At 47.9% G+C, this 26,969-nt stretch overlaps 1 protein-coding gene across 1 annotated transcript in view; it reads left to right on the forward strand.

Moving 5' to 3' along the window:
- The first annotated feature begins 11,304 nt into the window (after positions 1-11,304).
- The window catches only part of LOC115131083 (D(3) dopamine receptor-like), a 30,570-nt gene continuing 14,905 nt past the window's right edge, over positions 11,305-26,969 (forward strand). Inside the window, exons 1-5 of the mRNA XM_065019123.1 lie at positions 11,305-11,616; positions 12,270-12,382; positions 17,232-17,368; positions 19,021-19,217; positions 22,411-22,476. Coding sequence (XP_064875195.1) covers positions 11,323-11,616; positions 12,270-12,382; positions 17,232-17,368; positions 19,021-19,217; positions 22,411-22,476 — 807 coding nt within the window. The 5' untranslated portion in view covers positions 11,305-11,322. The remainder of the gene's footprint in view (positions 11,617-12,269; positions 12,383-17,231; positions 17,369-19,020; positions 19,218-22,410; positions 22,477-26,969) is intronic.

Consider the following 26,969-nt stretch of genomic DNA (forward strand, 5'->3'; position numbering starts at 1 on the left):
GCATGTGTGTCAAAGAGACACACACTCTGCCAAAATATGTCTTTCTTTTTCTCTGTCTCGAACACACGCAGACCCACGCTGCATTGCTGTATTTTCGTTCCACATTTCCCATGATAGAGGTGTTTATTATCAGAGAACAGGAAGTGTGCAGCCCCAGTCACCATGAGCACTCTGAGTCACCATGTCTACATGCTGATGGAAGAGCTCCCTCCCCGTAGACTCTGGTTGGGTCTGTTCAATCTCAGTACATGATCAGGAACTAGACCATAGACATAATTAAGTGATAAGGCGGTGTTTGGAGGATATATTTGCATGGGTCTTGTTAGGCTCAAGATGAAGTCGAGGGCTCGCAAACCGTGCCAATATATCCTCCAAACACCTGCTTTATTACAGCAATACGAGGGGAGGAATACGCAAATATGAGTCTGGAACAGCAAGGCTAGTATGGTGGGGATGGGGAGTAATGGGAGCTCTGTGGGACCACAAAACTTGAGGAGAAGAGGGAAGGGAGAGAAGGGAAGAGGAGGGGAGGTGAAAGAAGAAGAGGAGAGGAGGAAATAATACGAGGGGAGAGGAGGAAACAATACGAGGGGAGAGGAGGAAACAATACGAGGGGAGAGGAGGAAACAATACGAGGGGAGAGGAGAGGAGGAAACAATACAAGGGGAGAGGAGGAAACAATACGAGGGGAGAGGAGAGGAGGAAACAATACGAGGGGAGAGGAGGTAACAATACGAGGGGAGAGGAGGAAACAATACGAGGGGAGAGGAGGAAACAATACGAGGGGAGAGGAGGAAACAATACGAGGGGAGAGGAGGTAAGAATACGAGGGAGAGGAGGAAACAATACGAGGGAGAGGAGGAAACAATACGAGGGGAGAGGAGGTAAGAATACGAGGGGAGGGGAGGAAAGAATACGAGGGGAGAGGAGGAAATAATACGAGGGGAGAGGAGGTAAGAATACGAGGGGAGAGGAGGAAACAATACGAGGGGAGAGGAGGTAAGAATACGAGGGGAGGGGAGGAAAGAATACGAGAGGAGAGGAGGAAATAATACGAGGGGAGAGGAGGAAATAATACGAGGGGAGAGGAGGAAACAATACGAGGGGAGAGGAGGAAACAATACGAGGGGAGAGGAGGAAACAATACGAGGGAGAGGAGGAAACCATACGAGGGGAGAGGAGGTAAGAATACGAGGGGGGGAGGAAAGAATACGAGGGGAGGGGAGGAAAGAATACGAGGGAGAGGAGGAAACAATACGAGGGGAGAGGAGGTAAGAATACGAGGGGAGGGGAGGAAAGAATACGAGGGAGAGGAGGAAATAATACGAGGGGAGAGGAGGTAAGAATACGAGGGGAGAGGAGGAAACAATACGAGGGAGAGGAGGTAAGAATACGAGGGGAGGGGAGGAAAGAATACGAGAGGAGAGGAGGAAATAATACGAGGGGAGAGGAGGAAATAATACGAGGGAGAGGAGGAAACAATACGAGGGGAGAGGAGGAAACAATACGAGGGGAGAGGAGGAAACAATACGAGGGGAGAGGAGGAAACCATACGAGGGGAGAGGAGGTAAGAATACGAGGGGAGGGGAGGAAAGAATACGAGGGGAGGGGAGGAAAGAATACGAGGGGAGGGGAGGAAACAATACGAGGGGAGAGGAGGAAACAATACGAGGGGAGGGGAGGGGAGGAAAGAATACGAGGGGAGGGGAGGAAACAATACGAGGGGAGAGAAGGAAACAATACGAGGGGAGAGGAGGAAAGAATACGAGGGGAGGAGGAAACAATACGAGGGGAGAGGAGGAAACAATACGAGGGGAGGGAGGAAAGAATACGAGGGGAGGGGAGGAAAGAATACGAGGGGAGGGGAGGAAACAATACGAGGGGAGGGGAGGAAAGAATACGAGGGGAGGGGAGGAAACAATACGAGGGGAGAGGAGGAAACAATACGAGGGGAGAGGAGGAAAGAATACGAGGGGAGGGGAGGAAACAATACGAGGGGAGAGGAGGAAACAATACGAGGGGAGAGAGGGAAATAATACGAGGGGAGAGGAGGAAACAATACGAGGGGAGAGGAGGAAACAATACGAGGGGAGAGGAGGAAACAATACGAGGGGAGAGGAGGAAACAATACGAGGGGAGAGGAGGAAACAATACGAGGGGAGAGGAGGAAACAATACGAGGGGAGGAAACAATACAATGGGAGGAAACAATACGAGGGGAGTGGAGGAAACAATACGAGGGGAGGAAACAATACGAGGGGAGAGGAGGAAACAATACGAGGGGAGAGGAGGAAACAATACGAGGGGAGAGGAGGAAACAATACGAGGGGAGAGGAGGAAACAATACGAGGGGAGAGGAGGAAACAATACGAGGGGAGGGGAGGAAAGAATACGAGGGGAGGGGAGGAAACAATACGAGGGGAGAGAAGGAAACAATACGAGGGGAGAGGAGGAAACAATACGAGGGGAGAGGAGGAAACAATACGAGGGGAGAGGAGGAAACAATACGAGGGGAGGGGAGGAAAGAATACGAGGGGAGGGGAGGAAAGAATACGAGGGAGGGGAGGAAACAATACGAGGGGAGGGGAGGAAAGAATACGAGGGGAGGGGAGGAAACAATACGAGGGGAGAGGAGGAAACAATACGAGGGGAGAGGAGGAAACAATACGAGGGGAGAGGAGGTAAGAATACGAGGGGAGGGGAGGAAAGAATACGAGGGGAGGGGAGGAAATAATACGAGGGGAGAGGAGGTAAGAATACGAGGGGAGAGGAGGAAACAATACGAGGGGAGAGGAGGTAAGAATACGAGGGGAGGGGAGGAAAGAATACGAGAGGAGAGGAGGAAATAATACGAGGGGAGAGGAGGAAACAATACGAGGAGAGGAGGAAACAATACGAGGGGAGAGGAGGAAACAATACGAGGGGAGAGGAGGTAAGAATACGAGGGGAGGGGAGGAAAGAATACGAGGGGAGGGGAGGAAAGAATACGAGGGGAGGGGAGGAAACAATACGAGGGGAGGGGAGGGAGGAAAGAATACGAGGGGAGGGGAGGAAACAATACGAGGGGAGAGAAGGAAACAATACGAGGGGAGAGGAGGAAACAATACGAGGGGAGAGGAGGAAACAATACGAGGGGAGAGGAGGAAACAATACGAGGGGAGGGGAGGAAAGAATACGAGGAGGGGAGGAAACAATACGAGGGGAGGGGAGGAAATAATACGAGGGGAGGGGAGGAAAGAATACGAGGGGAGGGGAGGAAACAATACGAGGGGAGAGGAGGAAACAATACGAGGGGAGAGGAGGAAAGAATACGAGGGAGGGGAGGAAACAATACGAGGGGAGAGGAGGAAACAATACGAGGGGAGAGAGGGAAATAATACGAGGGGAGAGAAGGAAACAATACGAGGGGAGAGGAGGAAACAATACGAGGGGAGAGGAGGAAACAATACGAGGGGAGAGGAGGAAACAATACGAGGGGAGAGGAGGAAACAATACGAGGGGAGAGGAGGAAACAATACGAGGGGAGGAAACAATACGAGGGGAGGAAACAATACGAGGGGAGTGGAGGAAACAATACGAGGGGAGAGGAGGAAACAATACGAGGGGAGAGGAGGAAACAATACGAGGGGAGAGGAGGAAACAATACGAGGGGAGAGGAGGAAACGATACGAGGGGAGAGGAGGAAACAATACGAGGGGAGGAAACAATACGAGGGGAGGAAACAATACGAGGGGAGAGGAGGAAACAATACGAGGGGAGAGGAGGAAACAATACGAGGGGAGAGGAGGTAAGAATACGAGGGAGGGGAGGAAAGAATACGAGGAGGGGAGGAAAGAATACGAGGGGAGGGGAGGAAACAATACGAGGGGAGAGGAGGAAACAATACGAGGGGAGGGGAGGGGAGGAAAGAATACGAGGGGAGGGGAGGAAACAATACGAGGGAGAGAAGGAAACAATACGAGGGGAGAGGAGGAAACAATACGAGGGGAGAGGAGGAAACAATACGAGGGAGGGGAGGAAAGAATACGAGGGGAGGGGAGGAAACAATACGAGGGGAGGGGAGGAAATAATACGAGGGGAGGGGAGGAAAGAATACGAGGGGAGGGGAGGAAACAATACAAGGGGAGAGGAGGAAACAATACGAGGGGAGAGGAGGAAAGAATACGAGGGAGGGGAGGAAACAATACGAGGGGAGAGGAGGAAACAATACGAGGGGAGAGAGGGAAATAATACGAGGGGAGAGAAGGAAACAATACGAGGGGAGAGGAGGAAACAATACGAGGGAGAGGAGGAAACAATACGAGGGGAGAGGAGGAAACAATACGAGGGAGTGGAGGAAACAATACGAGGGAGAGGAGGAAACAATACGAGGGGAGAGGAGGAAACAATACGAGGAGAGGAGGAAACAATACGAGGGGAGAGGAGGAAACGATACGAGGGGAGAGGAGGAAACAATACGAGGAGGAAACAATACGAGGGGAGGAAACAATACGAGGGAGAGGAGGAAACAATACGAGGGGAGAGGAGGAAACAATACGAGAGGAGAGGAGGAAACAATACGAGAGGAGAGGAGGAAACAATACGAGGGAGAGGAGGAAACAATACGAGGGGAGAGGAGGAAACAATACGAGAGGAGAGGAGGAATCAATACGAGGAGAGGAGGAAACAATACGAGAGGAGAGGAGGAAACAATACGAGGGGAGAGGAGGTAACAATACGAGGGAGAGGAGGTAACAATACGAGGGGAGAGGAGGAAACAATACGAGGGAGAGGAGGAAACAATACGAGGGGAGAGGAGGAAACAATACGAGGGGAGAGGAGGAAACAATACGAGGAGAGGAGGTAACAATACGAGGGGAGAGGAGGAAACAATACGAGGGAGAGGAGGTAACAATACGAGGGGAGAGGAGGAAACAATACGAGGGGAGAGGAGGAAACAATACGAGGGGAGAGGAGGAAACAATACGAGGGGAGAGGAGGAAACAATACGAGGGGAGAGGAGGTAACAATACGAGGGAGAGGAGGAAACAATACGAGGGGGTGGAGGAAACAATACGAGGGGAGAGGAGGAAACAACACGAGGGGAGAGGAGATAACAATACGAGGGGAGAGAGGAAACAATACGAGGGGAGAGGAGGTAACAATACGAGGGGAGAGGAGGAAACAATACGAGGGGAGAGGAGGAAACATTACGAGGGGAGAGAAGGAAACAATACGAGGGGAGAGGAGGAAACAATACGAGGGAGAGGAGGTAACAATACGAGGAGAGGAGATAACAATACGAGGGGAGACAGGGAAACAATACGAGGGGAGAGGAGGTAACAATACGAGGGAGAGGAGGAAACAATACGAGGGGAGAGGAGGAAACAATACGAGGGGAGAGGAGGTAACAATACGAGGGGAGAGGAGGAAACAATACGAGGGGGAGGAGGTAACAATACGAGGAGAGGAGGAAACAATACGAGGGGGTGGAGGAAACAATACGAGGGGAGAGGAGGAAACAATACAAGGGGAGAGGAGGTAACAATACGAGGGAGAGGAGGAAACAATACGAGGGGAGAGGAGGAAACAATACGAGGGAGAGGAGGAAACAATACGAGGGGAGAGAGGGAAACAATACGAGGGGAGAGGAGGTAACAATACGAGGGGAGAGGAGGAAACAATTCGAGGGTAGAGGAGGAAACAATACGAGGGGAGAGGAGGAAACAATACGAGGGGAGAGGAGGAAACAATACGAGGGGAGAGAGGGAAACAATATGAGAGGAGAGGAGGTAACAATACGAGGGGAGGGGAGGAAACAATACGAGGGGAGAGAGGGAAACAATACGAGGGGAGAGAGGGAAATAATACGAGGGGAGAGGAGGAAACAATACGAGGAGAGAGGGAAACAATATGAGAGGAGAGGAGGTAACAATACGAGGGGAGGGGAGGAAACAATACGAGGGGAGAGGAGGAAACAATACGAGAGGAGAGGAGGAAACAATACGAGGGGAGAGGAGGAAACAATACGAGGGGAGGAGGAAACAATACGAGAGGAGAGGAGGAATCAATACGAGGGGAGAGGAGGAAACAATACGAGAGGAGAGGAGGAAACAATACGAGGGGAGAGGAGGTAACAATACGAGGGGAGAGGAGGTAACAATACGAGGGGAGAGGAGGAAACAATACGAGGGGAGAGGAGGAAACAATACGAGGGGAGAGGAGGAAACAATACGAGGGGAGAGGAGGAAACAATACGAGGGGAGAGGAGGTAACAATACGAGGGGAGAGGAGGAAACAATACGAGGGGAGAGGAGGTAACAATACGAGGGGAGAGGAGGAAACAATACGAGGGGAGAGGAGGAAACAATACGAGGGAGAGGAGGAAACAATACGAGGGAGAGGAGGAAACAATACGAGGGGAGAGGAGGTAACAATACGAGGGGAGAGGAGGAAACAATACGAGGGAGAGGAGGTAACAATACGAGGGGAGAGGAGGAAACAATACGAGGGAGAGAGGGAAACAATACGAGGGGAGAGGAGGAAACAATACGAGGGGAGAGGAGGAAACAATACGAGGGGAGAGGAGGAAACAACACGAGGGGAGAGGAGATAACAATACGAGGGGAGAGGAGGTAACAATACGAGGGGAGAGGAGGAAACAATACGAGGGGAGAGGAGGAAACAATACGAGGGGAGAGAAGGAAACAATACGAGGGGAGAGGAGGAAACAATACGAGGGGAGAGGAGGTAACAATACGAGGGGAGAGGAGATAACAATACGAGGGGAGAGAGGGAAACAATACGAGGGGAGAGGAGGTAACAATACGAGGGGAGAGGAGGAAACAATACGAGAGGAGAGGAGGAAACAATACGAGGGGAGAGGAGGTAACAATACGAGGGGAGAGGAGGGAACAATACGAGGGGGGAGGAGGTAACAATACGAGGGGAGAGGAGGAAACAATACGAGGGGGTGGAGGAAACAATACGAGGGGAGAGGAGGAAACAATACGAGGGGAGAGGAGGAAACAATACGAGGGGAGAGAAGGAAACAATACGAGGGGAGAGGAGGAAACAATACGAGGGGAGAGAGGGAAACAATACGAGGGGAGAGGAGGTAACAATACGAGGGGAGGGGAGGAAACAATACGAGGGGAGAGAGGGAAACAATACGAGGGGAGAGAGGGAAATAATACGAGGGGAGGGGAGGAAACAATACGAGGGGAGAGGAGGTAACAATACGAGGGGAGAGGAGGAAACAATACGAGGGGAGAGAGGGAAACAATACGAGGGGAGGGGAGAGGAGGTAACAATACGAGGGGAGAGAGGGAAACAATACGAGGGGAGAGGAGGTAACAATACGAGGGGAGAGGAGGAAACAATACGAGGGGGGAGGAGGAAACAATACGAGGGGAGAGGAGGAAACAATACGAGGGGAGAGGAGGTAACAATTAGAGGGGAGAGAGGGAAACAATACGAGGGGAGAGGAGGAAACAATACGAGGGGAGAGGAGGTAACAATACGAGGGGAGAGGAGGAAACAATACGAGGGGGTGGAGGAAACAATACGAGGGGAGAGGAGGAAACAACACGAGGGGAGAGGAGATAACAATACGAGGGGAGAGAGGGAAACAATACGAGGGGAGAGGAGGTAACAATACGAGGGGAGAGGAGGAAACAATACGAGGGGAGAGGAGGAAACATTACGAGGGGAGAGAAGGAAACAATACGAGGGGAGAGGAGGAAACAATACGAGGGGAGAGGAGGTAACAATACGAGGGGAGAGGAGATAACAATACGAGGGGAGACAGGGAAACAATACGAGGGGAGAGGAGGTAACAATACGAGGGGAGAGGAGGAAACAATACGAGGGGAGAGGAGGAAACAATACGAGGGGAGAGGAGGTAACAATACGAGGGGAGAGGAGGAAACAATACGAGGGGGGAGGAGGTAACAATACGAGGGGAGAGGAGGAAACAATACGAGGGGGTGGAGGAAACAATACGAGGGGAGAGGAGGAAACAATACGAGGGGAGAGGAGGTAACAATACGAGGGGAGAGGAGGAAACAATACGAGGGGAGAGGAGGAAACAATACGAGGGGAGAGGAGGAAACAATACGAGGGGAGAGAGGGAAACAATACGAGGGGAGAGGAGGTAACAATACGAGGGGAGAGGAGGAAACAATACGAGGAGAGGAGGAAACAATACGAGGGTAGAGGAGGAAACAATACGAGGAGAGGAGGAAACAATACGAGGGGAGAGGAGGAAACAATACGAGGAGAGAGGGAAACAATATGAGAGGAGAGGAGGTAACAATACGAGGGGAGGGGAGGAAACAATACGAGGGGAGAGAGGGAAACAATACGAGGGGAGAGAGGGAAATAATACGAGGGGAGAGGAGGAAACAATACGAGGGGAGAGAGGGAAACAATATGAGAGGAGAGGAGGTAACAATACGAGGGGAGGGGAGGAAACAATACGAGGGGAGAGAGGGAAACAATACGAGGGGAGAGAGGGAAATAATACGAGGGGAGGGGAGGAAACAATACGAGGGGAGAGGAGGTAACAATACGAGGGGAGAGGAGGAAACAATACGAGGGGAGAGAGGGAAACAATACGAGGGGAGGGGAGGAAACAATACGAGGAGAGAGGGAAACAATACGATGGGGAGAGGAGGAAACAATACGAGGGGAGAGAGGGAATCAATACGAGGGAGAGGAGGTAACAATACGAGGGGAGAGGAGGAAACAATACGAGGGGGAGGAGGAAACAATACGAGGGGAGGGGAGGAAACAATACGAGGGGAGAGGAGGTAACAATACGAGGGGAGAGAGGGAAACAATACGAGGGGAGAGGAGGTAACAATACGAGGGGAGAGGAGGAAACAATACGAGGGGAGAGGAGGTAACAATACGAGGGGAGAGGAGGAAACAATACGAGGGGAGAGAAGGAAACAATACGAGGGGAGAGGAGGAAACAATATGGGGGGAGAGGAGAGGAGGTAACAATACGAGGGCAGAGGAGGTAAGAATACGAGGGGAGGGGAGGTTAGAATACGAGGGCAGAAGAGGTATGAATTTGAGGGGAGAGGAGGAAAGAATACGAGGGGAGAGAAGGTAAGAATACGAGGGGAGGGAAGACTACAAGGGCAGGGGAGAGTAGGGGAGGAAGAATACGAGGGAGGGGAGGAAAGATTAAGAGGGAGGGGAGGAAAGAATATGAGGGAGGGGAGAGGGGGGAGGAAAGAATACGAGGTTAGAGGAGGGGAGGAAGGAATACGAGGGGAGAGGAGGGTAGAATATGAGGGGAGAGGAGGGAGGAATATGAGGGGAGAGGAGGGTTGAAGGGGCATCACCAGGAAGGAGACAAGTTGTAAGTTTCCAACTTCCAATCCACTCCCTTTCTTCTGCCCTTGTGCACACCCCCTGCTGATCTGAAAGGTCTGGATAGGTTAAATGAATTTAGCTGAAAGGTTTTTATAGGTTAACTTAATCTACCTACCACTGGGCCAGGTACAACAAAGGTACTTCATGCTTGAAGTGTGTATTTGGACTGCACAGGTGTAGGCATTACCATTTTGCTGAGAGAGAAAGTGAGAGAGAGAGAGACACCGCCATCTAGGGAGTGATTAGCTCTCTCTGGTGGCGAGGATTTACCGTAACAGGCCAAAGGCAATAAGACATGACTGTTGGGGATGAGTGGGAAATCATCCTTTTTTTAAATTAAAAAGTGAATAGTTTCAATAAAATGAGATTGATGATAGTGCCAACCAACTATGTGTCTGCTGCAGTGGTCCAGCAGAAAACAATAACTTAACCTCTTAACCTCTACCAGCCTTCATCAAATACACATCTCTGACATTAAGCTGTTAAACTGCTGGAAATTTAAAGTGAATAACAACAGTAACGTTTTATTGTAAAGACTGAGAAGTCATTTATTTTGTCATTAAGACGATAAGATTTCTTTCTGCTGGGAGTCTGAGATTACGTCCCTCTGACCATGGCCTGTCATTCTCTGGAGGATATTGTGTTTTGTGTTTGCTGCGATGGCCTCATTGTGTAGGTGACACTATCATATGTGATGGCTTTATATCAGATGTGAGAGAGGGATAGTGTGTTCTGAATGGGGAATGGTTGCCATATATTTGTGCAGGGTGGCATTTTTTGAGATGGAGGCAGCTCTGCAGAGTGAGCACAAAGTTATAAAATCTCATTTTAAACCAGACCCTAATCACACTGCTAACCCTAATGCCTAACCTTAAATTAAGCACATTTTTACGATATAGCCAATTTTGGCTTTGCAGCTGGCCTATTTAGTGGAAATCGCTCAGTTCTGCCTCCAGGACAAGACTTATGACAACAAACGTCAACCTTATGTGTATTCAATATCGAATATACACTCAGTGACCACTTTACCAGGTACACTCCTTTGCATCCAGAACAGTCTGAATTCTCGGGGCATGGAAACGTTGCTCAATTGGTATCAAAGGACCTAATGTGTGCCAGGAAACATTCCCCACACCATTACTCCACTGCCAACAGCCTGTACCGTTGACACCAGGTAAGATGGGGCCAAGGACTCATGCTGCTTACGCCAAATCCTGACTCAGCATGACGCAGCAGGAACTAGGATTCCTTGGACCAGGTGATGTTTTTCCATTCCTCAATTGTCCAGTGCTGGGGATCTTGTGCCCACTGGAGCCGTGTGGTCGTCTGCTGCAGTAGGACTGATGAGTTGTACGTTCCGAGATGCCGTTCTGAACACCACTGTTGTACTGTGCCATTATTTGTCTGTTTGTGGCCCACCTGTTAGCTTGCATGATTCTTTCCATTCTCCTTAAACCTCTCGTCAACGAGCCCACAGGACTGCTACTGGCTGGATGTTTTTTTGTTTGTCGCACCATTCTCAGGAAACACTAGACACTGTCATGCATGAAAAGCCCAGAAGGCCGCAGTTTCTGAGATACTGGATCTGGCACGCCTGGCACCAACTGTCATACCACGCTCAAAGTCGCTTAGGTCACTTGTTTTGCCCATTCTAACGTTCAGTCAATCAGTAACTGAATTCCTCGATGCCTGTCTGCCTGCTTTATATAGCAAGCCACGACCACGTCTGTAGGAACAACCCTTTTCGTGAACAGGGTGGTGTACCTAATAAACTGCCCTCTGAGGGTAGATCTTGATCATGGTGATGTGACTCAGAGTTTCCCTATGGGGAGGACATCTCATATGACGTGTATGGAGCTTTCTCTTAGTGGTTGTAATGGGATCAGCTCCGTCCCTGTCCCTCTCTCCCATGCAGGTCTCTCACCCAGCCCCTCTCCCATGTCACCGAGACGTCTCCATGGCAATGTTTCGCGTCACTGAACGCTTCTTCTGGAATGACTCGGAAGGGATTCGGGAAGACCTCCTCCATGGGAATTCCTCTGGTGGTTGGGAGGAGGATACAGAGTGTAACTACTACGCCATGCTGTATTCCCTGCTCATCCTGGCCATCATGTTTGGCAACGTGCTGGTGTGTCTGGCTGTGGTGCGAGAGAGGTCCCTCCAGACCACCACCAACTACCTGGTGGTGAGCCTGGCTGTAGCTGACCTGCTGGTGGCCTCACTGGTCATGCCCTGGGCTGTCTACCTGGAGGTGAGGGTCCACCTGGGTGTGGGGGGGACCAGGGATGGGAGGCAGGGTATTTGAAGGTGCGGGTCCACCTGGGTGGGGGGTGGGGGGACCCGGGATGGGGAGGGAGGGTATTTGGAGGTGAGGGTCCACCTGGGTGCGGGGGGGGACCAGGGATGGGGTGGGAGGGTATTTGGAAGTGAGGGTCCACCTGGGTTGTTTGAGGGAGGGAGGGAGCTGAGCATCACATAGGGTGTTTGACTGGACCCCATAAGGAGAGGAAGGGTGCATGTGGATGGGTGTGATTGTGTGTGTTCCCATCTAAGACCAGGAGATCCAGCAGTCAGGCGATGCAGCTCAGAACACATCTCTGTCAGACAGTTGTTACCACATATTATAGTGCACAAAGGAAAGGCCTGTCTGAGCAGCACTATCTGCCTGGCTGAGGTGGGCTGGAACTGGGAGTGTGTAATTGTCCTTGTGAAGGGTGTGAATGTGAGGGCATAATTGAACTGTGTGTGAGTTTTTTTTCTCGATCATGTTGTATTGTGGAAGGGAGAGAGACAGAGAGAGAGAATCATATATTTGATGTTGTGTGTGTTTATGAATGATGATGACTGATATTGATGATAAAGCTGTTTGATTGTGTGTCATGTGACCCTGTGTTTCCTGTCCAGGTGGTCGGAGGGGCGTGGCTCTTCAGCAGGATGTACTGTAACGTCTTTGTCACCCTGGATGTCATGATGTGTACCGCCAGCATTCTCAACCTGTGTGCTATCAGCATCGACAGGTAAGGGGCTAGTTGTGTGTCTGTGTGCTATCAGCATCGACAGGTAAGGGGCTAGTTGTGTGTCTGTGTGTGTGTCTGTGCGTTTGTTTGTGAGCGTGTGTGTAAGAGAGTGTGTGTGCGTGTCTTGAGTTATTTTTTGTTGTTTTGAAAGTGTGTTGAAATGGACATATACAGTAGGAGTGAGGTGTGTGTGCCTTAAATATTTGATTATAAACACTCTCACGAGAAACATTGCATTCATAAACATTTGCTGGCTCGGATCACCTTGTTATGTGCGTTTGCAGTATGGAGGTGCCTGTACCCTCTAGGTTAGCGTGCTGTATGGAGGTGCCTGTACCCTCTAGGTTAGCGTGCTGTATGGAGGTGCCTGTACCCTCTAGGTTAGCGTGCTGTATGGAGGTGCCTGTACCCTCTAGGTTAGCGTGCTGTATGGAGGTGCCTGTACCCTCTAGGTTAGCGTGCTGTATGGAGGTGCCTGTACCCTCTAGGTTAGCGTGCTGTATGGAGGTGCCTGTATCCTCTAGGTTAGCGTGCTGTATGGAGGTGCATGTACCCTCTAGGTTAGCGTGCTGTATGGAGGTGCCTGTACCCTCTAGGTTAGCGTGCTGTATGGAGGTGCCTGTACCCTCTAGGTTAGCGTGCTGTATGGAGGTGCCTGTACCCTCTAGGTTAGCGTGCTGTATGGAGGTGCCTGTACCCTCTAGGTTAGCGTGCTGTATGGAGGTGCCTGTACCCTCTAGGTTAGCGTGCTGTATGGAGGTGCCTGTACCCTCTAGGTTAGCGTGCAGTATGGAGGTGCCTGTACCCTCTAGGTTAGCGTGCTGTATGGAGGTGCCTGTACCCTCTAGGTTAGCGTGCTGTATGGAGGTGCCTGTACCCTCTAGGTTAGCGTGCTGTATGGAGGTGCCTGTACCCTCTAGGTTAGCATGCAGTATGGAGGTGCCTGTACCCTCTAGGTTAGCGTGCTGTATGGAGGTGCCTGTACCCTCTAGGTTAGCGTGCTGTATGGAGGTGCCTGTACCCTCTAGGTTAGCGTGCAGTATGGAGGTGCCTGTACCCTCTAGGTTAGCGTGCTGTATGGAGGTGCATGTACCCTCTAGGTTAGCGTGCTGTATGGAGGTGCCTGTACCCTCTAGGTTAGCGTGCTGTATGGAGGTGCCTGTACCCTCTAGGTTAGCGTGCTGTATGGAGGTGCCTGTACCCTCTAGGTTAGCGTGCTGTATGGAGGTGCATGTACCCTTTAGGTTAGCGTGCTGTATGATATTGTCAAATACTTAATCGTGTACTGTTGGTGTGCATTGGGTAAGTACATTATTTATTTGCTTAGTTCATATTTAACAACTCTGTGGGGGCTGAACCCACACGATCATTGGGCACAACATGTTGCGACTCTAGGGGCAGTATTTTCATTTTTGGAATAAAAAACGTTCCCGTTTTAAACGGGATATCTTGTCACGACAAGATGCTCGACTATGCATATAATTGACAGCTTTGGATAGAAAACACTCTGACGTTTCCAAAACTGCAAAGATATTGTCCGCTGCGTTATGTTAATTAGTTTGAGGCGATGATTACGCTCCCGGATCCGGGTTTGAGAGTCGCAAGAAGTTTTAACCATCAAATAAATAGGAAAACAGTGGCCAGAATACATTGTGTGTGTGTGTGTGTTTTGCTTGTTTGTTTAGAGTGAAGGCGTATGGTTATTCTCTGTAGGTGTGTGTGTGTGTGTGTGTGTGTGTGTGTGTGTTTTGCTTGTTTGTTTATATGTTTAGAGTGAAGGCGTATGGTTATTCTCTGTAGGTGTGTGTGTGTTTTGTTTGTTTAGACTGATTAGTAGCTTAGTCCTGACAGGTGAATCATTAACACCTCGGTGTGAAGGATGTTTATATGCACGCGTGCGGCCGTGTGTGTGTGTGGGCGTTTGAACATTGGTGTGTGTGTGTGTGTGTGTGTGTGTGTGTGTGTGTGTGTGTGTGTGTGTGTGTGTGTGTGTGTGTGAGAGAGAGAGAGAAATGTCCAGTGTGCATCATGTGTACACAGTATGTATTGTAATGATGCAGTACAGCAACAGTCCCAATGATTTATCATTGCTCTCCCAGGAAACATTGCAACTTTATTATTATCATGTTTTTTTTCCAGAGAGAATTACCCTGCAACTGGGGGCATACACAGTACCAGTCAAAAGTTTGGACACACTTACTCATTCAAGTGTTTTTCTTTATTTTTACTATTTTCTACATTGTAGAATAATAGTGAAGACATCAAAACTATGAAATAACACATATGGAATCATGTAGTAACCAAAAAAGTGTTAAACAAATCAAAATATATTTTATATTTGAGATTATTCAAAGTAGCCACCCTTTACCTTGATGACAGCTATGCACACTCTTGGCATTCTCTCAACCAGCTTCACATGTAATGCTTTTCCAACAGTCTTCCAACAGCACCACACATGCAGAGATCATCCGTTCAACTACTCTGCGACTCATCAGACCAAACGACCGATTTCCACCGGTCTAATAATGTCCATTGCTCGTGTTTCATGGCCCAAGCAAGTCTCTTCTTATTATTGGTATCCTTTAGTAGTGGTTTCTTTGCAGCAATTCGACCATGAAGGCCTGATTCACGCAGTCTCCTCTGAACAGTTGATGTTGAGATGTCTGTTATTTGAACTCTGTGAAGCATTTACTTGGGCTGCAATTTCTGATGCTGGTAACTCTAATGAACTTATCTTCTGCAGCAGAGGTAACTCTGGGTCTTCCTTTCCTGTGATGGTCCTCATGAGAGCCAGTTTCATCAAAGCGCTTGATGGTTTTTGAGACTGCACTTGAAGAAACGTTCAAGGTTCTTGACATTTTCCGGATTGACTGACCTTTGTGTCTTAAAGTAATGATGGACTGTCATTTCTCTTTGCTTAATTGAGCTGTTCTTTTCATAATATGAACTTGGTCTTTTACCAAATAGGGCTATCTTCTGTATACCACCCCTACCTTGTCACAACACAACTGATTGGCTCAAACCCATTAAGAAGGAAAGAAATTCCACAAATTAACTTTTAACAAGGCACACCTGTTAATTGAAATGCATTCCAGGTGACTACCTCATGAAGCTGGTTGAGAGAATGCCAAGAGTGTGCAAAGCTGTCATCAAGACAACGGGTGGCTACTTTGAAGAATCTCAATTCCATATGTGTTATTCCATAGTTTTGATGTCTTCACTATTATTCTACAATGTAGAAAATAGTACAAATAAAGAAAAATCCTTGAATGAGTAGGTGTGTCCAAACTTTTGACTGGTACTGTATGCTTAGGATATTTGATAGAGTGCCTTTCAAAGCACAAAACTACAGTGGTATTGCAATGCATTTGCAGTAAATGCAAGACATTCATAATGTCACATAGTTTATGGTGTTTAGTAATAAAAGATATTAAGAGAAACCAAGAGTATGAAGATATATAAATAAATACAACCTGATTGATAATGTGATGTGCATGCCCAGGGGTCAGAGTTCCACATGGATCAACCCTGAAGTGTTCTGAAGTGCTCCAATTCCTTTTGCCCAATGCTTCTTCACTGTTGTCATCTAGTTCTGTGAAATTGTTTTCCACACATCATTTTTTGACCTGTCCTAGGATCAGCTTGAAAATGAGCAAAAAGAGAGGGAGAGAGAGTAAGAGAGAGAAAATGGGATAGTATTATTTTTAGCCTCTGATTGTTTCTCTCGTGTTTTTGTGCTATGTTACCCTACCTCGAAAGGTAAGCTGGATAGAATCCCTGAGCTGACAAGGTAAAAATCTGTCGTTCTGCCCCTGAGCAAGGCAGTTAACCCACTGTTCCCCGGGCGCCAAAGACGTGGACGACGATTAAGGCAGCTCTCCGCACCTCTCTGATTCAGAGTGTCACGTTCTGACCATAGTTCTGTTATTTTATTCTTTGTTTTAGTATGGTCAGGGCGTGAGTTGAGGTGGGCAGTCTGTTTGTTTTTCTATGTTGGTTTTTGTGTTCAGCCTAGTATGGTTCTCAATCAGAGGCAGGTGTTAGTTGTCTCTGATTGAGAATCATACTTAGGTAGCCTGGGTTTCACTTTTGGTTTGTGGATGTTTGTTTTCCGTGTGAGTGTTTGGTCCACACGGTACTGTTTCGGTTTTCGTTCGTTCACTTTATTGTTTTGTATTTCAGTGTTCAGTTCGTTTCATTAAAGATTACATCATGAACACTTACCACGCTGTGCTTTGGTCCGATTCTTACTCCTCCTCAGACGAAGAGGAGGAAATCCGTTACACAGAGGGGTTGGGTTAAATGTGGAAGACACATTTTAGTTGAATGCATTCAGTTGTACAACTGACTAGGGATCCCCCTTTCCATTGGCCTTTATTCCTCACCCCTTTACGTTCGGCGTGAGAAGAAAATGTATAATTACGTTGATGTGGTTAAACAATGGTGATGGCAGTAGGCTGGTTGTAGTGAAACGTGTTGTCTCATCAGTGCCTGAATCGGTGTGCCCCCTAATTACTGTTCCCTCTCTGTCACCGCCTCTACTCTCTCTGTTTGCACATGCTCATCACGCATTATTGGCATATAACACAAGGTTGATACAGGTTTTAATCAAAGCTTTACTGGTCATATTGCTGAATAGTTAAATGGAGTAATTCAGAAACAGTTTCAATATTTGCGCTTTGTTTGCTGTTCCATTGTGGGTCTTGACATCGCAGTCTTAGTGCTTCCTTCTCTTTCTGTTAACTTCTCATTTATCTAACTTTTTTTCTCCCCCTTTTGTTTCTTCCTCTAACTTTCCAACTTCTTTGGCTTCTCCCTCTTACAAATTGTCTGTGTGAGCCATGTCCAGGTACACAGCGGTGGTGATGCCTGTCCTCTACAACACCACACACAGCTCCAGGAAGCGGGTCTCGGCCATGATCGCGACAGTGTGGATCCTGGCCTTCGCTGTCTCCTGCCCTCTTCTGTTCGGATTCAACACATCAGGTGAGACACGTGAGTACAGGTGAGACGCACCCACACCCCTTTGCACATGTCAGACACGCCAGTGTAGATGAGATGGATGCCCAGTTTGAAATGAACCCCTAGCCAGCAAGGCCCTATAACCCTGTACTACTTCCTCATAGATCTGAAAGGATCGGATGGGTATAATATGGTAGCTGCGCCACCAAACCCTTTGGTTGGCTTGGGAGTGTGACCACCACATTGCTTTCGCCCATCCAGTCATTTTAGACATCTACAGGACATGTTGAGGCCGTTGTGGCTATTGAGACGGATTTTGTCAACGGAACAGATGAGACACACCTTCAAAGATTAGGTAATGGAAGCAGAATTCTGTTCGATACTGCTATACAGACACCACAGAAGAGGTGAGATATTAGACTTCACAGGTGAAGAACAGGTGAGATATTAAACCCCACAGGTGAACTACACCAGAACAGGGGACTTGCTTAGCTCCAGTCAGGGTTTGGTAGTAGTAGTAGGCTTGGAAGGAGAGGAGCTCCAGTCAGGGTTTGGTAGTAGTACTAGCCTGGGAAGGTGAGGACCTCCAGTCAGGGTTTGGTAGTAGTACTAGGTTGGGAAGGAGAGGAGCTCCAGTCAGGGTTTGGTAGTAGTACTAGGTTGGGAAGGTGAGGACCTCCAGTCAGGGTTTGGTAGTAGTACTAGGTTGGGAAGGTGAGGACCTCCAGTCAGGGTTTGGTAGTAGTACTAGGTTGGGAAGGTGAGGACCTCCAGTACTAGGTTGGGAAGGTGAGGACCTCCAGTTTGGTAGTAGTACTAGGTTGGGAAGGAGAGGACCTCCAGTCAGGGTTTGGTAGTAGTACTAGGCTGGGAAGGAGAGGACCTCCAGTCAGGGTTTGGTAGTAGTACTAGGTTGGGAAGGAGGGGACCTCCAGTCAGGGTTTGGTAGTAGTACTAGGTTGGGAAGGAGAGGACCTCCAGTCAGGGTTTGGTAGTAGTACTAGGTTGGGAAGGTGAGGACCTCCAGTCAGGGTTTGGTAGTAGTACTAGGTTGGGAAGGAGAGGACCTCCAGTCAGGGTTTGGTAGTAGTACTAGGTTGGGAAGGAGAGGACCTCCAGTCAGGTTTTGGTAGTAGTACTAGGCTGGGAAGGAGAGGACCTCCAGTCAGGTTTTGGTAGTAGTACTAGGTTGGGAAGGAGAGGACCTCCAGTCAGGGTTTGGTAGTAGTACTAGGCTGGGAAAGAGAGGAGCTCCAGTCTTAGTCAGTCAGTCTCCCTCCTAGGGTCCTTGTGTGGTGAATCATGCACTATTAATCTAGAGCAAACAGTGTTCAATCACGTCTAAATGAACACAGAGCTAACATGCAATTTGCATACTCCATAACAAGGGGTCAATGCCACTAATAGAAACGGGCCAATTTTCAGAATATGGAAGGCTTCTCAACCCATGGATTTAATGGGAGATTTAACCAAATGTGTCAATGTTACCTGGTTTGAGCAGGTAGCATTTTACCAATGTGTATCAAACATTTTTAAATTAAGTGTGGGAAATAACAGATAACACTTACTACAGTTATCTTGCTAGTTGGCCGTACGAGCGGTGCTGAAAAGAGACGTGTTGTTGATGTGTATTGTTTAGTAATTTGAACATAGTGGTTTTCTTCTTCTTCTCTCAGACGACCCGACGGTGTGCTCCATCTCCAACCCTGACTTTGTCATCTACTCGTCGGTGGTGTCCTTCTACCTGCCCTTCATCGTCACCCTGCTGGTGTACATCCGCATCTATGTCTTCCTCAGGAAGAGGAGGAAGAGGATTGCCATCCGCCAGGGCAGCAGCGGGAAGGTCCAGCCAGGTTTGGCCCAGCCCTCCGCGGTGAGAACACAGTCATATGGTCCCACAGTGACTGTGCAAATGAACATGGAAGTGAGTGCATTCACTCTTATACAACACACACATACAAACACATATGCATGCATCAGCCTAGCAGTTAAGAGTGTTGGGCCTGTAACCAAAATGTCGCCGGTTCGAATCCCCAAGCCAACTAGATGAAAAACTTGCCAATGTGCCCTTGAGCAAGGCACTTAACCCTAATTGCTCCTGTAAGTCGTTCTGGATAAGAGCGTCTAGTAAAATGTGAAATGTAAGGATTTCCTTATAGAAGAGATAGCAAGCTCAATGTGACATGGAAAAATAAATAATAAATCCTGCACGCTCACATCAACATTTCATTCATGAATAGCCAATGTCACAAGTGGCATCTGTCATGGTGATGTCAATGTCCATCGCCATTGTATAAAACGTGCACAATTGCCATGGAAACGGAGTGAGGCGATTATCCAGATATTAGGTTGGCGTAGTTACAGGAGTGACAATGATAAAACCTCTCTAAGGAGCTGCTGTGAGCTCCGCTCTGCTGTCTAGGTGACCTGGCTCCATGTGATGTAGATAGGGGAATGTATCTGTGATGTGAGAGTTGAACAGGCTCAGTTCAGGTTATATGATAATGTGGGATCTGAGGAGCCGTAGGCGTGGGGAGTTTCTTTGATCATTGCAGTCACGATCAGTCAGTTTCAGGGTCATTTCCATTACATTCGAGATTTCAGGGTCATTTCCGTTACACTCAAGAATTTTCAGGGTCATTTCCGTTGCACTAGAGGTTTTAGGGTCATTTCCGTTACACTCGAGGTTTCAGGGTCATTTACGTTGCACTAGAGGTTTCAGGGTAATTTACGTTGCACTAGAGGTTTCAGGGTCATTTACGTTGCACTAGAGGTTTCAGGGTCATTTACGTTGCACTAGAGGTTTCAGGGTCATTTACGTTGCACTAGAGGTTTCAGGGTCATTTCCGTTACACTCGAGGTTTCAGGGTCATTTCCGTTACACTAGAGGTTTCAGGGTCATTTACGTTGCACTAGAGGTTTTAGGGTCATTTCCGTTACACTCGAGATTTCAGGGTCATTTCCATACACTCGAGGTTTCAGGGTCATTTCCGTTGCACTATAGGTTTCAGGGTAATTTACGTTGCACTAGAGGTTTCAGGGTAATTTCCGTTACACTAGAGGTTTCAGGGTCATTTACGTTGCACTAGAGGTTTCAGGGTCATTTCCGTTACACTCGAGGTTTCAGGGTCATTTCCGTTACACTAGAGGTTTCAGGGTCATTTCCGTTACACTCGAGGTTTCAGGGTCATTTCCGTTACACTAGAGGTTTCAGGGTCATTTCCGTTACACTCGAGGTTTCAGGGTCATTTCCGTTACACTAGAGGTTTCAGGGTCATTTCCGTTACACTCGAGGTTTCAGGGTCATTTCCGTTACACTCGAGGTTTCAGGGTCATTTCCGTTACACTCGAGGTTTCAGGGTCATTTCCGTTACACTCGAGGTTTCAGGGTCATTTACGTTGCACTAGAGGTTTCAGGGTCATTTACGTTGCACTAGAGGTTTCAGGGTCATTTCCGTTACACTAGAGGTTTCAGGGTAATTTCCGTTACACTAGAGGTTTCAGGGTCATTTACGTTGCACTAGAGGTGACTAAGGTCATGTCCATGATGTGACGGGAGCAGGTGGAAAGATTGTAGGACACACTATGTTACAGTCCATTTTTGACCTATTCTCAATAACAAAAACATAAACGCAACATGCAACAATTTCAAGATTTTACTGAGGTATAGTTCATATCAGAAAATTAATTAAATTAATTCATTAGACCCTAGTATATGGATTTCACATGACTGAGCAGGGGTGCAGCCAATGGTGGGCCTTGGGGGGCACAGGCCCACCCACTTGGGAGCCAGGCCCACCCACTGAGGAGCCAGGCCCAGCCAATCAGAATGAGTTTTCTCCCACAAAAGGGCTTGAGAAAACGCATGTGGTGTTCCTGGGCTGGCATGGTTACACATGGTCTGAGGTTGTGAGGCCGGTTGGACGTACTGCCAAATTCTCTAAAACGACGTTGGAGGCAGTTTATGGTAGAGAAATTAACATTGAATTATCTGGCAACAGCTCTGGTGGACATTCCTGCATTCCCTCAAAACTTGAGACATCTGTGGCATTGTGTTGTGTGACAAACCTGCTAATTTTAAAGTGGCCTTTTATTGTCCCCAGCACAAGGTGCACCTGCAGGCGGGCGGGCCTGCGTGCGTCCATGTCATTACTCTGTGCTCATAAAACATGGGACCAACACTTTATGTTGCATTTATATTTTTGTTCAATGTACTTAGAAATCACATTGTCAAACAAATGGTAATTACATGATAATTCTAAACAAATGATTATTTTGTTATTTGGGATTCAGTAAAATAGGCCATTAAATTATTTTTACTTCCAAAAAGTGCCAATTGTTACCAGATAATTGTCTTAGTTACCAAGCAACACCATCTGGAGGGAAGTCAAATAACCAGGATTGTATTAGTGACATGCGGGTTATGAAATCAAATCCTTCATTTGAGTGGCGGATTGTGGGATCATTTCCAGTCTTTATGCCCAGGTTTGGATCATATTCATTATGGGATGGTTGTGTAGTCAGGAGAAATCTGGGATGAGGGAACTTACAGAGTAGAGTGCTGTTTGGGAATGTTAGAACGAGGGTTAGTTCCAGCTAACTGGAGCAACATTTGATATGGAGACAAGAGCCCCTGTTTATTTTTGCATTAAAGAATGTAGTTTTTTTCTCACCTTCTAATTTTCAAGCAGAGTTTACCTCAAGATCATCAGCAACACAGCAGGCAAAGATATTGAGAATCCGGTTTAAGTTGTTGGAGGGCCCTGTGACACAGGCGGTTTAGTTAACAGCTACTAGATGGATGGGTGGATGGATGGATGGATGGATGGGAGGGTGGATGGATGGGTGGGGGGATGGGAGGGTGCTGACTGCTGGAAGAAAGTTGTTTACCTTTTGAAGGGTGAGTCAGGTGTGATATTTCCTCTCTGCCACCCCTCTCTCCCTCCTCTCCCCATCTCTCTCTCCCTCTCTCTTGCCTCATGTGTGTTTACCTGTTGAAGGATGAGTCAGTCATCATTTGTATCTCTCTCTCAATCCCTGTCTCTCCATTCATCTCTCTCTCCCAGGAAAAGTGTCTGCAGGAGGAGTCCCTTAAGGAGAACAGAGACCTGTCCCCCATTAGGATCAAAGTGGTAAGAGCTGTGTGTGTGTGTGTGTGTGTGTGTGTGTGTGTGTGTGTGTGTGTGTGTGTGCCTTTGTAAATTCCTGTGTTTACAGTGTGTTGGAAAGTAAGAGGAAGAGTACTGGAGATGAATAGAAACAGATACATAGATAGATAAACCTGAGTTTTTGGATGACTTGAGTGTGTGTGGGTGGGCGTGTGTGTGTGTGCCTGCGTGTGCCCATGTCATTAATCTGTGCTAGCCCCCGGGCTGTGAGGGAGCTGAAAGTCTTAATTCTGATACCGGGCTCCTCTCCTCGTCTCACTGCCACTAAACTCGCAGGCTCTGGATGTCACACCAATCCACAGGGCTGCGAGACATCAAAGATGGAGCAAATGACAAGCTTTAATTCCCCGCTGTAAACAGGGCTGCGAGGCTCGGCTGTTATACGCAAGTTTAGACTGACAGGCGGAAACACGAGGAACAGGAAGGGAGAAGCAGTGAACCAGGAAGGGGCGGGGTCCCTGACAGGGTGGGGCGGAGATCAGGACAGAGACATGTGGAATCATGAATAAATGTCAGAGAGTCGGGTCAGCTGGTGTCCCAGGTCTGAATCAATCTCTTATTATAGGGGAAATATGAAAGCGAACAGCTGCATCTAAATTTCAGGCAGGGCCGGTTTCCCAAAAGCATCTTAATGTTAAGTTAATCTTAGAACCTATAAAATGAACTTAACCTTAAGATGCTTTTGGAAAACCGGGCCCTGATCAACAGTATGGTTGTCTATGGACCAGATCATGGCAAAGATGGCGCCGGAGAGGATGACTGACGTTTTATCGGCTCTTAACCAACCATGCTATTTTGTTACTTTTTTCACCTTGTTTGTAACTTATTTTGTATGTTTCTGCTACCGTCTCTTATGGAAAGAGCTTCTGTACATCAGAACAGCGATTACTCACCAAGTATTAGACTAAGATTTTTTTTTCTTTTTTTCTTTAATGAGTCGGGAAGGACCTGAACAGGCCCTCATCCTCGTCATTTGCTGGAGAAAGAAACTGAGATTTCGCTGAAAGAGATCGGGGTGCCATTTGGCAAATCTGACCATAATTCTATCCTCTAGATTCCTGCTTACAAGCAAAAATGAAAGCAGGAAGCACCAGTCACTCGGTCTATAAAAAAGTGGTCAGATGAAGCAGATGTTAAACTACAGGACTATTTTGCTAGCACAGATGGGAATATGTTCTGGGATTCCTCTGATGGCATTGAGGAGTACACCACCTCAGTCACTGGCTTCATCAATAAGTGCATCAATGACGTCGTTCCCACAGTGACTGTACGTACATACCCCAACCAGATGCCATGGATTACAGGCAACATTCGCACTGAGCTAAAGAGTAGAGCTGCCGCTTTCAATGAGCAGGACTCTAACCCGGAAGCTTATAACAAATCCCGCTATACCCTCCGATAAAAATAATCAAACAGGCAAAGCTTCAATACAGGACTAAGATTGAATTGTACTACACCGGCTCCGACACTCGTCCTGATGTGGCAGGGCTTGCAAACTATTACAGACTACAAAGGAAAGCACAGCTGAGAACTGCCCAGTGACACAATCCTACCAGATGAGCGAAATAACTTCTATGCTCGCTTCGAGGCAAGTAACACTGAAACATGCATGAAAGCATCAGCTGTTCCGGACGACTGCTCTCTGCAACCAGTAAGACCTTTAACCAGGTCAACATTCATTACCAGGACGTGTACTCCGAGCATGTGCTGACCAACTGGAAAGTGTCGTCACAGACATTTTCAACCTCTCTCTGTCTTTAATACTAACATGTTTCAAGCAGACCACCATAGTCCCTGTGCCCAATAACACTAAGGTAACCTGCCTAAATGACTATCGACCCGTAGCACTCACGTCTGTAGCCATGAAGTTCTTTGAAAGGCTGGTCATGGCTCACATCAACACCCTTATCCCAGAAACCCTAGACCCACTCCAATTTGCATACCGCCCCAACAGATCCACAGATGATGCAATCTCTATTGCACTCCACACTGCCCTTTCCCACCTGGACAAAAGGAACACCAATGTGAGAATGCTATTCATTGACTACAGCTCAGCGTTCACCGCCGTAGTACTCTCAAAGCTCATCACTAAGATAAGCACCCTGGGACTAAACACCTCCCTCTGCAACTGGATCCTGGACTTCCTGGCAGGCCGTCCCCAGGGGGTAAGGGTAGGTAACAACACAACCGCCACACTGATCCTCAACACAGGGGCCCCTCAGAGGTGCGTGCTCAGTCCCCTCCTGTACTCCCTGTTCACTCATGACTGCACGGCCAGGCTCGACTCCAACACCATCATTAAGTTTGCCGATGACACAACAGTGGTAGGCCTGATCACCGACAACGATGAGACAGCCTATAGGGAGGAGGTCAGAGACCTGGCCGTGTTGTGCAAGGACAACAACCTCTCCCTCAATGTGATCAAGACAAAGGAGTTGATTGTTTGACTAAAGGAAAAGGAGGACGAGCACACACCCATTTTCATCGACGGGGCTGTAGTGGAGCAGGGTGATCGCTTCAAGTTCCTAGGCATCCACATCACCAACAAACTAACATGGTCCAAGCCCACCAAGACAGTCATGAAGAGGGCACAACAAAACCTATTCCCCCTCAGGAGACTGAAAAGATTTGGCATGGGTCCTCAGATCCTCAAAAGGTTTTACAGCTGCACCATCGAAAGCATCCTAAGGGTTGCTTCACTGCCTGGTATGGCAACTGCTCGGCCTCCGACCGCAAGGCACTACAGAGGGTAGTGCGTACGCCAAGCTTCCTGCCATCCAGGACCTCTATACCAGGTGGTGTCAGAGGAAGGCCCTAAAAATGGTCAAAGACTCCAGCTACCCTAGTCATAGACTGTTCTCTCTGCTACCGCACGGCAAGCGGTACCGGAGGGCCAAGTCTAGGTCTCAGAGGCTTCTAAACAGCTTCTACCCCCAAGCCATAAGACTCCTGAACATCTAATCAAATGGCTACCCAGGCTATTTGCATTGCCCCCCCCAACCCGCCCTTCTATGCTGCATAGTCATTCTAATAACTCTATCTACATGTACATATTACCTCGACACCGGTGCCCCAGCACATTGACTCTGTAGCGGTATCCCCTGTATATAGCCCCACTATTGTTATTTTACTGCTGCTCTTTAATTATTTGTTATTCTTAGCTCTTACTTTTTTTTAGGTATTTTCTTAAAACTGCATTGTTGGTTAAAGGCTTGTAAGTAAGCATTTCTCTGTAAAGTCTACACCTGTTGTATTCGGCGCATGTGACAAATACAATTTGATTTGATTTAATCAACGGTAAGGTTGTCTAGGGACCAGATCAACAGTATTCTTGCCTATGACTTTCTTCTCTGTATATATCAATGATGTCGCTCTTGCTGCTGGTGAGTCTCTGATCCATCTCTACGCAGACGACACCATTCTGTATACTTCTGGCCCTTCTTTGGACGAGCTTCAATGCCATACAACTCTCCTTCCGTGGCCTCCAACTGCTCTTAAGTACAAGTAAAACTAAATGCATGCTCTTCAACCGATCGCTGCCTGCACCTGCCCGCCCGTCCAGCATCACTACTCTGGACGGTTCTTACTTAGAATATGTGGACAACTACAAATACCTAGGCGTCTGGTTAGACTGTAAACTCTCCTTCCAGACTCACATAAAACATCTCCAATCCAAAGTTAAATCTAGAATTGGCTTCCTATTTCGCAACAAAGCATCCTTCACTCATGCTGCCAAACATACCCTCGTAAAACTGACCATCTTACCGATCCTCGACTTTGGCGATGTAATTTAAAAAATAGCCTCCAACACTCTACTCAACAAATTGGTTGCAGTCTATCACAGTGCCATCCGTTTTGTCACCAAAGCCCCATATACTACCCAACACTGCGACCTGTACGTTCTCGTTGGCTGGCCCTCGCTTCATACACGTCGCCAAACCCACTGGCTCCAGGTCATGTACAAGACCCTGCTATAGGTAAAGTCCCGCCTTATCCTTGCTCGCTGGTCACCATAGCTGCACCCACCCGTAGCATGCGTTCCAGCAGGTATATCTCACTTGTCACCCCCAAAGCCAATTCCTCCTTTGGCTGCCTCTCTTTCCAGTTCTCTGCTGCCAATGACTAGAACAAACTACAAAAATCTCTGAAACTGGAAACAATTATCTCCCTCACTAGCTTTAAGCACCATCTGTCAGAGCAGCTCACAGATCACTGCACCTGTACATAGCCCATCTCTAAATAGCCCAAACAACTACCTCTTCCCCTACTATATTTATTTATTTAGCTCCTTTGCACCCCACTATTTCTACTTTGCACACTCATCTACTGTCAAATCTACCATTCCAGTGTTTTAATTGCTATATTGTACTTACTTCGCCACCATGGCCTATTTATTGCCTTTACCTCCCTTATCTCACCTCATTGGCTCACATTGTATATAGACTTATTTTTCTACT

This window comes from Oncorhynchus nerka, linkage group LG6 (genome assembly GCF_034236695.1).
Source record: "Oncorhynchus nerka isolate Pitt River linkage group LG6, Oner_Uvic_2.0, whole genome shotgun sequence".
NCBI classification, from domain to species: Eukaryota; Metazoa; Chordata; class Actinopteri; order Salmoniformes; family Salmonidae; genus Oncorhynchus; species Oncorhynchus nerka.